At 39.0% G+C, this 12,849-nt stretch overlaps 1 protein-coding gene across 1 annotated transcript; it reads right to left on the reverse strand.

Moving 5' to 3' along the window:
- Positions 1-679: 679 nt before the first annotated feature.
- Positions 680-4,208, reverse strand: NEUROD6 (neuronal differentiation 6). The gene is given in 3 exon segments (XM_047695134.1): positions 680-2,239; positions 2,241-2,501; positions 3,826-4,208. Coding segments are annotated over 2 exon segments (1,014 nt in total). The 5' UTR covers positions 2,481-2,501; positions 3,826-4,208; the 3' UTR covers positions 680-1,465.
- Positions 4,209-12,849: the final 8,641 nt, after the last annotated feature.

Here is a 12,849-nt window from a genome sequence, read left to right on the forward strand (position 1 = left end):
ACAGGAGTGGGCAGCGCCGGGCGGCGGTGAGCTCGGACCCCCTGCCCGGGCCCACCCGACCCGCTCTGTCCCGCCACCGCAGGACCCATTTCTGCTAACCTTGCCGGCCTTCGCAGCTGTTGCCCTGCTCCCTCTGGGGGGCAAACCTGCGTAAGAGGGCAGCTGGAGGGAGGTCACTGCCACCTTGGTTTTTATTCTAGAAGGGGCTCAGTTCTGCCTAAGAGGGTGAGCTCCCCAGGCGCTAGCTATTCAAGTAGGTGTTTGGTGGCCTTTTGTCAGGAAACTTTTAATCACACAGAATTTAGCCTCTAATCGGCCAGACTTATTTAAACCGAGCAGAGTAAAACCTTCCATTTTTAACATCCACTCTTGGTGTTTGCTGGAAATTTGCCACCGAATTTCGGCTGGAGCTGAAGGTTACCAGGATTTATCATTGTTTCCCCAGGATGTTTAACCCTCATGGGCTCCTCTTCTTTCATTTAACATACTTAGAAAAAAAAAAAATTCTTGTAAGCGCTTTGGCCATTTTGTTTAAGAAATTTGTTTTACCTTGTACGGTTGAGATCCAGAAATATTTCTGAAATGGGGAGAAGGGAGTGTTAGAGACAGAAAGCAGCTGCGTACCAGGAAATAATAAGTACCGTGCAAAATATCACAGCTAATAGATGTCCTTTAGGAGTGTAAATATCTATGTTTAATTGCTTTAAAAATGTGGGGTGGAAAAACACAATTATACATTGTGATAACAAACCTGTACAGATAATTTCTGAATAATACAAAACAAGTGCTGAAAAATTTTTCTTTACGATTGAAATAATTGTTCCCAAATCATGACACCGTCCACCCAAATATCATGTTGCCCCATCTGCAATACTTGAAGAGGAATAGTTACCAATTGAATGCATTTAGATTCATCCTTAATAAAAAGAAAATTGCATAGCTTTTTATATTGTTGCACATCCTCAAATGCATTTTCCAATATCAATGTCACCTTCGTGTTATTCTCAATATTTTCAATTTTCAGAGATACATAATATATAATTGCTAGTAATTATAAACACATCATTTTATTCATCTGATTTTAATAACATGCATTTTTATAATTACTGTACAACTGAAATAGACATTGAGTTATGCTGTGTGCATGTCTTTATTCAACAGTATATTCTTAGACACCTTGTTCAAACAAATTAAGTGAATTTAAAAGAAAATAAAACAAGGGGAAAAAAATCCTTCCAGTAAAAACAGAATCACAGTGCTTTACAGACAAAAGGAAAGGAAAAGAAGTTCTCATATGAAAAGAGATTTATTATTACATAGAAAATTCTCACAATAGTTGAAACACACTTCAGGAACTAGTAAACACCTCAGATAGAGTTGTGCCAATTACTCAGCCCACAAGCATCTGCTTTGTCTTAATTAGACGGGGGAGGTGAATGACCACTGTTTATTTTCATTTTCCTCATTAATTATGAAAAACTGCATTTAATTCATCTTGCATGGTGAGAGATTGGCTGCGCAGATGTAAGTCGTAAGGGAAGTGGCTGTCGGTGGGCAACCTGAACATGGCACCCTGCCCAAGGGGACCCCTGGGTGGCACTGCACAGTAATGCATGCCGTAATTGTAATTTTTGCCATAGTCCAAGGTTTCTTCTTGCTTCAGGGAAAATATCCCATTATAGTTAATTGGGGGAGGACTTAAGGGACCTTCAAACTGAGGGCTGGCACACTCAGGGGAGGTGCTTTCATAGAAGGATTCATACGCACTGCAATAATTGTAGGGTTTCATGGACTTGGAATTATCAAGAGTTCCATGCCCTGGGGGAGTGGTGAGCTCAGGGCTGTGGTAGGGTGGATAGAAAGTAGAGTAGGGTGACCTTGTGTGGTGCGCAGCCTCCCCACCCTGACCCATCAGGAAACTCCTGGCGTTGAGCTGCAAGCAGCCTGCCACCAAGTTTGTAGTTGGCTGGGAAAGACCTTTGCATAAGTTTTGGACGAACGTGAGCAGATCAGGTCTCTTGCCGATTCTCAGAATTTCAGAAAGTGCCCAGATGTAGTTTTTGGCCAGTCGTAAAGTTTCTATTTTGGATAGTTTTTGGGTTTTGGAATAACAGGGGACCACTTTTCTTAAATTGTCCAGAGCATCGTTGAGGCCGTGCATCCTGTTTCTCTCACGTGCATTAGCTTCCTGTCTCCTGAACTTGACCCTCTCCAGTCGGAGCTTGGTCGTCTTTTTTTTTCCTAAGACCCCTCCTTCTGGGCAAGCCATTTTCATCTTCCTCTTCCCTGTCTTCTTCCTCTTCTTCCTTCTCGGTTTCTTCTCCTGGGGCCCTTTTGATGCTCTTTCCTCGAAGGACAATCTGTTTGGAAAAGCTTTCTGGTTTCTTAATTTGCTTCTGGTCCTCACATTCTCTAGAAAACTTTCTGCACATCTGGGATTCTGGCATTACAACAGACTCATCAAACGGTAGTGTTAACATGGTTCTCTAATCTTAAATTACCTGAAAAAATGCCAGCACAATATTTAAAGTGTTTTCATTTTTAAAGTTTATACACTTAAAGCATATTTAATGACTTATTCATAAGAATACAAAAACACGTGAATAAGACTAATTCTTGGACCTAGTTTTTACATTAAATAGAATCTTTGAGTTTGTGCAGACTAGTAATTATTAAAAAAATTGGCACATGCAATAGGATAGATTTTTATAGACAAATTATCAAAAGAAAATAAAACAAGAAGCATTTATGATAATGCTACCACCATTTCCACTTCCCTTTGATTTTAAACTGGTTTTAATGCACAAAAAGGACCATGGAATTCAAGCAAATGCAAAACATGGTATAGCAATGCAGAATTTCATTAATTCCAATTCCCCTGAGTACCAAATGAGAAGAGACCCCAGTTTTTAAAATAAAAAAGTGTTATCTCTCCATTAGCTGACAGATTTGTGAGGTGTTTTGTTTTGTTTTGTTTTAGAAAAAGAAATAAGCCTTAACTTTATCTGCTGTATTATATAACTGCAAATTTAGATACGTGGCTATTGACATTTACAAATTTAAAGAAAAGATTAACCAGAGCCAATGTTTTTAAACTGATTTCTTTCTGATTAGTGAAGAAATATGTAAAAGAGCACTATTTTCCCAGCCTTCACAAAAAAAAACGGGGGGGGGGAGGGGGGGAGGGGCTAATTTGGAATAAACTCCATAAATAAATTTAAAAAAATAAAAATCACTGGCATTTTTTTTAATCAAAGAAAATGTTAAGACTGCTTTTACATTTACAATTTTTCCAAATGCAATCATCTGTTTGCTGCTGTTCAAATCATCCTGGACAAAAAACCACTCTCGTAGTGTTTTTGTTCTACGAGCCACAGAAGTCTCCCTCTAGCTAATATCTGACAGGAACGGTCCAAGGATTCTGACTGCAATTGTGCACGTGTGTTCAGAATCCCGAATGAAAGGGGAAAATAATTTGTGTTTCAAATGCAATTTTGGCTTTCGTTTGGTGAAGCAGCAAGTATTTTCATCTAAAGTCTTCAAACAAATAGGCACGTTAAAACAGAGACTTTTCAATTTAACAATCTCCAGCCCCCTCAGCACACACACATACACACACACACACAAACTCTTAGTAATGTCCACATACTTGCAGTGTTACATAATAGCAGTGAAAGTATGTGACAATTACATCATAAGAATGAAATATGATAAGAAGTTATAGATGGCAAAGAGCATATAAATACTATAAGACAGTGACACTGTATCTTTAAATACTTGCATGCAAAGCCAGCATCAATTGAAGTAGATCTTTATTTATATTACCTTAGGTTTTAATTTCATTCAATAATCAGTTTTCATTTTGTATCTTCCAAATCTTTTCAGGCTGAGTGTCGCATCGTCTCCTGGAGTCTCTAGATCTGTGTATATCTGCACTATCTCATTGATCTCTAAAAAGTGACATTGATGCCAACTGCCAGAGCTGGTACCCATGCCATCTGCTAGTGACGTCACAGGGCAGAGAGAACCATGTGATCCTCTCTCTTGGGACCTTCATTCTGCACTGATCATCTGGCATCCCTGTAAGTGGGTACCAGCATTCATGCATCAACACAGAAGGTTAGACTGATAGGGAAAAAATCTGCACCAGCATTTCACATACAGTAGGTGCGTTTCTCCTCGAGCTGCTTCGGCTTCAGTGGCAGTCTGGAGAGATAGCTATGTTAGTGTTCAGTTTCGCCCTGCCAACGGTGTAACTATTAGGTAGTCGTTAATATTCCATTCATTTACAAGGTGGGCTTTTGTGTGAGCGAGAGGTTTTTGTTGTTGTTGATGTTGACGTTTTGTAAAGATCACCATCCCGTTCGTGCACCTGGGTACCCGGGGAGAGAAAGCGGTGAGGAGGAGCTGAAATTGGGAAAAGGGTCTTGAGATGCTTAAGTAAACTAAGATTTGTGTAAGCGAACAGGGATCAACAAAGGTCTCCTTATTTCCTTGTTTTGTTTCATGGCATGTAACTTATGGGTGTGTGTCTGTGTGTTCTCTTATTAACATGTACGACTTCTGTGCTTCTTGGGAATTTGGAATAAAAGAACAGTCTCTCCATCTGGGGTCTGAAAGACATCTTCCGACGCTCCCCTTTCTACACTTGCTGGTACCTTTCAACAACTTTTCAGAGAGATTCTTTATCTATATCAAATGCAGAGACGTCTGCAAGTCCCCCGTGAAAGATTTCAAACTCCATTCTCGTGTCCTCTACCAAAAAGTCACAACTCCACTCTAGCATTGTCCCAGTCTCTTTCCAGCGTGAACTTGCTTGTTCTTTCTCATTTCAGTTCATACACAATAAATATAAAAAATAGCTCTGAGGTTTTTGTCTTGCTCTCCCTGGCATTCTGCTGAGTATTTTAATCAAAGATTAGCTTTTCTGTTTTCTGAAGCCCTCAGATTTCTTTTTCCCTTTCTCTTAAAAATCTTCTCCTCACATTTTCCCCCCTCTAGACTAACACCCGATTTAAAAGTCTCCTCATTCTTGTATCGCTGTCCGATTGTTTTTCTTTGTCGGATTTATTCATATTCCTCTTTTTCCCCACTCCCCACTTTTAGTATCTTAATGAAAGTGGGGTAGAAAGAGTTAAGCGAGACTGGCAGGGCCTTATTGATAAAATAAACTGTGAAACCAGAGGCAAACTCCACCTTCCTCTCCTTTTCTCTGCTCCCCTGTCACCCTGTTCCCTTGCAAAAAAAGAAAGAAAGAAAGAAAGAGAGCGTTTTATTTTGTTTCAGAATTGCCCGTCAGTAAAGTAAAAAGTGCACTTAAAAAAGTTTAAAAATGGACAAACACAACCTTTGTTGTTTGACAACTGAATAATCTCTTTCTATAAAGTGAGACAGTATGCTTTTGGTATTAAAGTAATCCCTGGCAGAGTTGTAACTGTTGAATCTGTGTTAGCATTCCCCTTATAAATCCCAGTTTTGAAAGGTTTAGAATTCTGCTGCTTTAATGCACTTTGGTTCCAAATTAGCATTGGGGGCCTCAAATTTAATTCAATTTTGCTCCTGTCATATCCCACTCATTCCCGTCCCCCTCGAAGTTATTTAGCTTTGCCTGGACAGTTCTAGAAAAGATAGGGAAGATAGTAAAAAGGAGAATTATGCTAGGTAAAAGAAAATAATTTTTCTCTCTCAATGGTCTGCTAAAATTGCAAATTTAAAAGAAAAATAAGCCTATAAATTAATAAGTTAAGTGAAGTAGATTGGCCTCGATTACCTTTTTAAAAAGTCAGACACACCAAAGGCATTTCAGAATGTGTTGTTTAAGGGGATATTACTGGTCACGGGTGCACTGAGATTATTTCATATAGCCTTTGGTTCAAAAACTACACACACTTTTTACTTCAAAACAGAGAGTTTCTACGGGAAGAGCAGATGCAGACTTTCGTTCGTCCTCACGTATGGCTTAATTTTTGAAATGTGAAAGGGCATAGTATCAAGAGTCAGGAGCCACAAAGCCTGTCACTCATTTTACATACCGTACCATGTTCTAAACTTGCGAAGTCTCCAGAAGCTGCATTGTATTACGGGCATCACAAACATGAGAATCAAAATCCAAGGAATGCTAACATGACATGTTAGTAGAAAATTAGCACCAATGTAGCTCATTGCAAGGATAGACTTTATATTTTATCTTTCCAATGCGCAGACAAATGAGAAACAGTTTTTTTGATGAAAACATTTGGGACTGTTCTATTTCTGCCTTTGAACATGAAATAAAAACCTTTCGTGGTGGTGGTGAGGTAGGGTGAAGAGGGGATAGAATCTGTGTTGAGGTTTGCAGAGTATTAATCTATTGTTTGAATGTCCCAGATTTCCTTTTCAAACAAACAAAAAAGGCGGGGGGCAGAAAAAGTTGTTATGTCAAGATCTAGCAAGGATTCGGTGTGTTTGTACAATAATCTTTCAAAAGAAATTTTGTTATGCATTTTCTACTATAGTTCCAGATATGCAAATGCCTTTGCTGTTAATATGCATTCATAACATACACCATAACGGCTGTTCTACTCTCTGCTAAGAAAGCACGTTAACACCAATACTCCAAACAGAAATACATTCTGAATTATAGACGAATACTCTGAGTATGGGGAGTGTATTATCCCCATTTCTATAATATATTTTCTCATTTTTCAGTAATCCCTGCACACCAAAGTTTACATCTTACCTCAATTTGATACTGATTTAACTGATACGATCTTTGCTTCTGGGGCCAAGACATTTTATATATTTATATTTTTAATGTGTCCAATGTCTGTCTGTCTGCCTCTGTCTTGCTTTCACTGGGTAATTCCTCATATTTCATTTATAAAAGTGGCCCACAGAAAATGTAGATATAATTTGATTCATTGCGAGGCAATAGAAGCCAGACGTCTCAATCAAGGGCGAAGGACTGTAATTTGTAGGTCATCCAGTGAGTACCTGTGTCATAGCAAAGGAGGATTCTATTGACTTCCCTTTCACACTCCTCTCATCACCTAAGAGATCAGTCTGGAACATGACAGGCATTTTTCTCAGCTCTCCTAGAGAGTAAGGCAACAGAATGCAGACCTGGGCAGGGTCAGGCAGCAAAACCTCAGGACCAGAGTTTTTACCCCTAGTAGTAGGGTGTTTCCTGAGATAGATTTTGTACAATTTTCTCTATTGCCTTTTTTTTTTTAAGCTCTTAGACAAATGCTTCAGGGCAGCGTGTAAGCCTGTGAGCGAGCCCTGTGTTAATCTTTTAGAGTTTTAACTCTGTCATCCCCTGTGGCTTGAAAGAGTTTTATGGCTGTGGCAGAGCAACCGACTTTGGGAAACAGCCCTTGGGGATTAAATAACAGTATTGAAAATATAAGGGAAAATGTAAAACCACCTTATTCCCCTTGAAGACTTAGAGGGCTTAAAAGTGTGATTTGAACATAGATGTCTAAATGTTTTATAATATATGTGTGTGTGTATATATACTATATATGTGTATATACATATGTATATGCATGTGTGTATGTTATAGGTATGTGTATATTATAAATATATACACACATGCAAGGATTACTTAGCTCCAACAGATAATCTGGAAATTTGAGGGCAACATTTGAATTGTTTTTTACAGGTTTACTTCAGGGTGAAGAGTAAACAGCATTGTACTATTATTTTGCAGTAATTATATGGTTGTTTATGCAATTCACAAAACATAGCACCATCCGATCTTTTATTTTAGCCTTTGCACAAAACGGTACTGCTGTTCTTTCCAGAAATACATTTTATTATTTTTCTTCCATGGAGCATACTTTCTATTTGACTCCCTCAACGGCATGTATTAAATTCGTTTTCTAACTTGTTATTAAATAAAGTCCTCTAAATCTGCCGGTTAAACTCCTATCAGTATGAGAAGACCAGTATTATTGGACTGAGTTGTTATAGTTCCAGCCATTCGTAAAGAAGGTGCTTTATTAAGTTTTGTGATGTTACTGTAAGAAAATGTGTAGTTTCCTTTAGTCTTTTACAAGTAGAAAGAATGATTTATTGGCCCTAATTATGACTTTTTTACGATACTGACTTAGAAATTAGAGTTATATTCCAATAATGTGTGTTGTGATGGTTATTTTTAAGCATAGAAAGCAGAAGTACAATTTATCTCTTTTCTGTTACATTAATCCACTTTAAGATTGGAGTGGGAACTTCAGGCAAGAGATGTTTTGCAAAGGTTTCATGCAAACCACATTTTGAAAGTCAAGTTTTAAGTTACATGCTTATAGGATGACATGTAGTCTCTCTTAACGGGGTTTCTGGATGGATTTCAAGAAGTTCTGGAGCTTCCTAAGATTATGTGCAAATTTGGCATGTATGTACACATGTGCATTTTTCTAAAGAAAGACCCTCTGTCAGATTCTGAAAGGTTAAGAGTCGCAGTGACTATTTTGATGTCTTACTAAACTTGCCTGAAATCCTGATCCTGCTCCTTAATGGCTCTGTGTCATTCATTCACTCACTTATTCACCCATTCATACATTCAACAAAGGTTTATTGAATATCAGTTTTGGAGTCATGCTTGACTCCTTCCTTGCTTGCTCTTACATCCTAGAACCAGTTTGTCAGCAAATCCTCTCAGTACTACCTTAGAATTATGTCTAGAATCTGACCACTTCTTGGTAATTCCACCACACCTTCCTTCATCCAAACCACCATCGTCTCTCACCTGGCCCAAATAGCTTCTCGGTTTTCACTCCTGGCCCCTTATATCTGGTACAGAGCCTCAACTCAGCAACCAGAGGCATGTGGTTAGAACATAAATCAGACTGCGTTCCTCTATGCTCAAAATCCTGCAGTGGTTTCCCCTTCCCCAGAGTCAAAGCCAAGTCCTCATAGAGGTCCAGAGGCTTTTTCTGGTCTTTCTGTTCCCAACTTCTACTGCTCTCCCCTCCACTCACTCAGCTCCAGCCACAGTGGCCCTGGCTGTTCCTCCCACTCCCAGGCATGTCGCGTTGAGATCCTTGCACTTACTTCTACCTGGACTCCTTCTCCTGAGTATCCCCATGCCACATCCCTCAAGTCTCTGCTCAATTGCTCCCTGTCAAGGAGGTCCCCTCTGACCATCCTACTTTATATTGTGTCCCTACAGTCATGTGTCCCTCCTATCCGCCTCCCAGTTTTGCTTTTCTCCATAGCACTCAACACTTGCTAACACAATGCCCTAGTGATGGCCATTCGATGGCATGTGGGACAGATATGACAAGCCTTTGGGAGGTACAGGTCTAGAGGGGGAAGACAGGCAATAAATAGGTAATCACAGAAAAGTGAAATTTATGTAGCGGTGGCTACAGAGAATCACGGGACACCTTGCTTGATTCAGGTATCTGGGAAGCCCTTTCTGAGTCACCTTTCAAGCTGAGTCATGAAGACTGAGTAGCAAGCAGAGGCACGAGCATGTATGCCATGTCGAATGTTCTGGGGGAAACAACAGCGAGAGTAGGGATCAGATCCTACCAGACCGCATAGGTCATGGGACGTATTTAGAATTTATTTCACTGGAAGTCATGGGAGGACTTCAGGAAGTTAAAGATTTGAAAAGATGACTCTGACTGAGAAGAGTTGGAAAGAAAAAAAAGAAGAGAGAGCGGATTTACAAAGTCTATATGAGTGGACAGATCACGAGGGGCTGACCATGGCCTAGCTTAGGGTGGGGTGAAGGAAATGAAGGGAGGAAGCCTAGAAACATATTTTGGAGAGAGACTCTCCAGAACTTAGGGACGGATGGGTGTGGATAGGATGTGGGGAAGTGACCTATCCTCTGGTCATGGTGACAATGAACTGTGCTCCTCCACTGCAATCTGCCAAGCACCAGGCCAGGTTCTTCACGTACATGGCCTCCTGGGATCCTTGCTTCGCTAACGTACCCAGGACTGTTCCACGTTTCAGTGAAGGGATCATGATTTGGACCTGGGACTGTGTGAATCAAAATTCTAGTTTTTTACCAACTACACTTGTTGACCTTAGGAATTAAATAATGAAATGTCAACAAACTGCCTAGAACTGTTTCTAGTACATAACAAATCCTGAATAAATGCTAAATATTAGATGGAGTAGAGAAACTTAACCATGAACCTACTCACAAAATGAAGAATCATCCCATTAATATATTTGGTGACTTAAGCTTTTTATCATACTTTTATATTTTAGATTGAGGTTTACAGATAGGTCAGTAGACTGCCATGTATGATGGATTCATCTGACAATGATTGCAATTGTCATGACAGTGGGATTCTAGAAAGGGTGAGCTGTTCATTAAAATCCTGATCCTGCTGTTTAATAGCTATGTATCATTCATTCATCCACTTAGTCATCTATTCATGTCTGTTCCTTCAGGAAAAGGAGTTGTTTTTCCTTCTTTTTCATTCACTCAACAAAACACTTTTTCTATGTTACCACTATAGACATTGTAAGGGGAAGTAAAGGTAAATAACTAAGAGCCCCACCTGTCAAGGAAGTTCAAGTTGAATTAGCACATAAAATATATCCCCAATAGTCTAATTAGAAACAATGTGAGCTCACTGTGATAAGAGAGGTTGTTGTCAGGGAATGAAGAAAAATTTGAGTAGAGAGCTTGCAAGTATGGGTAGGTAGGGTTTTTTTTTCCTTTACTTTTATTTGAAGTCTATTAGAGACTAAAATGCATATGGACAATAAGCACGTGGCTTGATTAATTCTGATAAACTGAACACATCTATTTAGTAAGCTCCCCACCAAGAAAAGCTTCCTTCCTGACCCTTCAACATATCAACTACATCTCCCCAAGAGCAGCCACTGTCCTGACTTCCAACAGCTCTAATAGGTTTTGTTTATTTTGCATTTTAAATAAATAGAATCATTTTTATATTAAATATATTTTGGATCTGATTCTTTATCTCAACATTTTGTCTGTGCCCTTTGCCCATGTTTTTGTACAAAATTATAGGTTGTTCACTCTCATTGCTGTACAGTACTCAATTGTGTGACTAGACCACAATCTATTTCTCCATTCTATTGTTGACAGATGTTTGGACAGTTTCTAGTTTGGGGATGCTATAAGTCATGCTATTCTAGTACATATTTTTTAGTGAACATATATACGTTAGTTGTATTCCATTCCTAGGTATATATCCAACAGAAATGCTTATGTGTGTTCTGCATGTATGATTTTTAAGAGAAGTCTAAAATAGGATATTGACAGAAGGTTAATTTTTAGTAATTACCCACATGACAAGCACCCATGTTCTAAAATCATTACATAAGATCAATAACATTATCCCAAGTTTATGGACTCCTGTCTTCTAATCGAGGAGAATATTGATTATCAATCTACAAGTCATGACTGAAAGATTCCTATGCATCAAGCCACTCTGATTGGGGAAAGAAAGAGTAGAAGAGATAATCCTTTTCTTCAAGGAATCTAGAGTCCCATTGAGGAAAGAAAAGTAACAAACCTAGAGTACCAAGAAGCCCGAAGGGCAGAGTATCAAACAAATGATTCCCTTCTTTGTTTATCCAACATCCTTTGGGAACTCAGTACCAATTTAAGACTATGCAGTAGTTTTGCCAAGAACACATTTCAGAATACTTGCACTTACAGCATACCACATCTTAAGTTTTAAAACACAATAGCTAAATTACAGAGGCTAATATTTGATCAATGGACTATTGCCCAATATTTTTGAATACTTTCTTTGTGCTAGCTTTTCTGTGTATGTTATATAATTCTTACAGCAACTATATGAGGACTTTATACATGAGCATGACTAGTGTAGTGATTCAAGCATGGCGTCTGGAGCCAGGCTCCCTGGTGCTGCCACCTTCTAGCTGGTTGACTCTGAGCAAGGTTCTATTCTTCAGTGTTTCCATCTGTCAAATGGGGATAATTCTATTCTTACCTTATAGGTTGGTTGTTAGATGTAGGTGGCTAGAACAGTCCCTGGTACATGGTGGGCACTGCACTATTATATGACAGATTATTTTAAAATAAGAATGGGGGTGGGAAGAATTGAGTATAAAGCATTTATGTGAAATAATTTCTCAACTCTTTGTGAAGGAAAGGCTCCTGTCTATGGCAGAGACCTCTGGTCACTCGAGCACTTGGGGTATAGATGGGGAGCACATATTATGATGTCAGTTGAACCAGTTCTGAAGACATTACAGATATCTGCTTACAATTTCCACACCTTACCCCAGGAAAGATAGCAACATCTTAAGGACAAATAACCTCTGATTTAAGGCCAAATGGGCCAACAGATCTTTTAGAGGTTCGAACTTCATGGCTGTGTATACTCCATTTCTTTCCCAGAGAAACACCAAAAGCCTTGCTCTTTGTCTCTACCTACTTGTGAATCTCTTAGCGGCTTTGATAGAAGAATACACTACATAACCAAAAGAAAGAAAGTTTTGTTTTTTTTTTTTTTTAGTCCTAATGTTCACATGCTTGCTGATCTAAGCCCAGAGATGACTTTGGAAACTAAAGTATTAGGTTGAAAGGCTAACTTTGCTAATGCCACAGATTCAAAAGCACACAGGCATGATCCAATCATTCCCCAGGGGATGCATGTATTTGCCTTGGGATCTGCCATATGCAGGGAAGTCTTATAACCTCCAGATCACATTAAAAAATAAAAAATCATGGTCCACACCTACACACCTATAGCAATAAAATAAGCAGCTAAATAATCCTGCACAAAATGCAAAAGCCCAAATCATTATTTGCCTTTTTGTATTTTAGACTTCTGGTTGGTTTGCTCTGTTTGGCTGGCGAACTTCATATAATTACAATATATTTTTCATTTGTGTTTTAAA

The sequence above is a fragment of the Lutra lutra genome, chromosome 11, assembly GCF_902655055.1.
Source record: "Lutra lutra chromosome 11, mLutLut1.2, whole genome shotgun sequence".
Lineage (NCBI taxonomy): Eukaryota > Metazoa > Chordata > Mammalia > Carnivora > Mustelidae > Lutra > Lutra lutra.